This window comes from Arachis ipaensis, chromosome B4, assembly GCF_059453495.1.
Source record: "Arachis ipaensis isolate K30076 ecotype BB chromosome B4, ASM5945349v1, whole genome shotgun sequence".
Lineage (NCBI taxonomy): Eukaryota > Viridiplantae > Streptophyta > Magnoliopsida > Fabales > Fabaceae > Arachis > Arachis ipaensis.
In genome coordinates, this window is record NC_142439.1 from 87,781,237 (window position 1) to 87,784,557 (window position 3,321).

Here is a 3,321-nt window from a genome sequence, read left to right on the forward strand (position 1 = left end):
TAACCTATAGTTTCTTCTAATTTATTTAATTAACAAAAGGAGTTACAATATATAGAATTTATATTGATTTTATTTGTCGTGGATTCCGTTAAATTAGATGTCACATAGAAGATGTCAAAGCAAGTTGTACTAATGGAAGAGTAGAAAACAAAAACACCTTCGATACAATGGAAGGAATTAAATTTCACACTAAATGAAAATTTTTAGGGAGATCATGCCCACTGCTTGCTCTCCTTAAATTCGTCATTAGTGTGTAATATTTTTGTTAAATATATATAGGAGAAGAAGAAGAAAATAATGATAACAATAATGAAAGAGGATAAGAAAATAAAAGAAGAAAGAGAAAGAATGCGATAGTAGTAGCAACGACAACAACATTTAAAAAAGAAGCATGTAGAAAAAGAAGATAATAAAAGAAGAGGAGAAAAAAGCTAAAAAGAAGTGGAAGTAGCAACAACAATACTATGTATAAAGAAAGAAATACCGTAATGACTTAGTTGAAAATTTAATTTTAAAAATGTTTGGATATCTAGTTTTATTGTTATATTAATGTATATAATATTTTCGTCATTGGTTAGGAAATAAAAAAAATTATTTAGAAATTTTAATACTAAGTTTTTTTTTTAAAATAATAATAGAGTTTGCGGTACAACTTTTTTTTCTTTTTTAAAAAATATTTCTACTAAATAAACAAATATTAAATAGAGTATTTGATTATGATGGTTGCAAGTTTGTTAATTTTTTGGTGTTTAAGGTCCAGTAGTGTTGTTGGCTGGAGTTTTAGAAGCAAGAGAATTTGATGCTGCTTTTGCTGTTACTTTGGGCAATTCAAGCAGCAAAGTGACAAAAATATGGAGCTTATTCAATATTATTTAATATTTAAAATTATTGAATTTAAATATTTAAAATCGTATATTAAATTTTTAATAATTATATTTAATATTTAATTAAATCAGTTAAATTTTGGTAGAGTTGCACATGGATTGAATACTATCTGCATATCTGCAGTAATTATTTGCATCTGATATGAATTTTGGGGATATTATCTGATCCGCAAAACTATCGGATCGGATCAAATCTGATCCCACTATGATAGGATTGGATTGTAAATTTAGCAGTGATATCCGCGGATCTGATCTGCAAATCCGTATATTCGTACGTCTCATATAATAGTATAGTTTAAGAAAGTAAATCCTAATATGATATGAATTTTAGTGTGTTATTTTATGAATTTTATGATATCTTGTTTTTAATTTTTTATGTTGTACTTCAACTTAGAATAATTAAACTTAAATCTTGTGTTATTATTTTTTTTTTATTATTCAAAAGAACTTTTATTGATAATATATTAGGAGTAAATAGGCTTAAACAGGTGAAAAATGAATTTTATAGATATTTTTTTTTTGTAAAAATAGCCAAATAGAATCTTAAAATAGTTTTTTTTAATTATGCGAATATATCCGATATCCGATCTGCAAGTATGCGGATCGGATTGGATCTGGCCTAAAAAAATGTGGATATCGTATCTCATTCGATCCGATGAATGCAGTGTGGATCGGATAGAATTTTAGACTATATTCAATCCGATACTGTTCATGTGCAGTGCTAAATTTTGGTTGAATCTTGATCGAACTATTAAATCAATAAATCAGTCATTTTACTGATTTATTGACCGGTTGGACTCTCACAACTTTGGTTTTCACAAACGAAATGAAACATAGCCTTGCCGTTACAGAACAGTAAGGGGCAATTGAAAGTTGGAATTTGAAATAGGGTAGTAGTGACTGCAGTGTGGCTGGCAGCACAAAAACGATGAGGAGTTTTCCAGCGCCTCCGCCTTCAACCAAACCAAACACCACCAACTCCTCGAAACCCAGCAACAACCCAAAGCCCTCTTTTGTTCCCGCAAAGGATGACACAAAGCCTGTGCTTCAAGATCCGGTAGTCTCTCTCTCTCTCTTTTTTTTTTTTTGTTGCGTAGCATTCAAAAACTTGACTCTTAAATGGGTTATCTTTTTCTATTTAAATTTCATTATTTATGGTTTCTTCTCTTTCAGATACTGAGATCAGATCCTATTGAGACAGAGGAAGCTGTGCTGCCAATACCTCCCTTCTCAATCCCCAAATCAACTTCTCCAGCGTAAATGGCCTAAGCGTTTTCAAAAAGTATAGAAAAAACAAAAATTGTGTTTCTATACAATGCATCTAACTTAATTTCAGCTATTGTTGTCAATATTGTGGTTGTTGCTTCTTAAATGTGCTTGTCAATTGGGCCCAATTGCGTTTGCGTTGAATCTTGAAGAAATGAGAGGATTTATTAGATGGATTTACATTCAGTTTGCTTATTAAGCCTCTTACCATTTATTTCTGGGTTAGTTAGCACTTAGCACTAGCTTGTTTGTTATACACGGTTATGGTAAGCTCATTGGATCAATGTTGAGGTGTCGTCAACTCGTCATACCAAATTTCAATGGCAACAATGTGATTCATTCTATTTCGAAATTTCTTGGGTGAAAAAATGAAGTTGAATAGACCAACCTGGGTTAGTTGAGTGGTCAGTTCATTCGTCCGCTTAAGCAACTGTCGGAGTTCGAATCCCACGACGGATTAGTCCTTAACCTGTCGGGTTGAAAGATACCGTGGGAAACAAAAAAAAAAATTAAAGTTGAATGAAGAGTACAATTATGTCTTTATCTTTTTATATTTTCTCTATTGTAAGATACAATTTTCATTTTTCACTCAATGTCACTTTTAGCTGTAGCCTTATGAAGCACGATCCTTTCTCCTCCATCAGTTCAGGTGTGGAAACTTCATATTTAAAGTAAATATCAACTACTCCATCATTCATCTCTGCATAAAATCACATCTCCTTTAGTTCATCATCACTGGTCAGAGCTCTCAGTCCCACCTCCAAGCTCATGCTGGGAACCAAACTACCAACACTCAACTACCTTGTCATACCCCAACTCCTTGAAATAATTTCTCACAAAAAAAAACATCAAGGGTATCTTCATCTAAATCTTCTAAGCAACTTCGGCTGTCAGGTGAGTAAACTAATTTTTCATCATCATTCTTCTTAAATGTCCCACCATGGTGGAACATGATATCCAGCAATTTTTCCATTTACAATGAAAAACAGGTATAACAATTTATTTAATGTATGCTATTGATAATATAATCAACAAACCACAATAGAAAATAATCTAATATTGATTAAAAATAGATATTTCATCACATTACCATTATAGAAACACCCTCATTCCCTGTGTAAAAACAGAGCATTCACAAAATCCAAACCCACACCACCCAGGGCAAGAAACC

At 31.8% G+C, this 3,321-nt stretch overlaps 1 protein-coding gene across 1 annotated transcript; it reads left to right on the top strand.

Annotated features, from left to right (window-relative positions):
- Window positions 1-1,684: 1,684 nt before the first annotated feature.
- On the top strand, window positions 1,685-2,364 carry LOC107637861 (uncharacterized). Its single transcript, XM_088485178.1, has 2 exons — window positions 1,685-1,941; window positions 2,058-2,364. Exons 1-2 carry the CDS (start codon window positions 1,813-1,815, stop codon window positions 2,142-2,144), a joined length of 216 nt encoding a protein of 71 aa, XP_088341304.1. The 5' UTR covers window positions 1,685-1,812; the 3' UTR covers window positions 2,145-2,364.
- The last annotated feature ends 957 nt before the right edge of the window (window positions 2,365-3,321 follow it).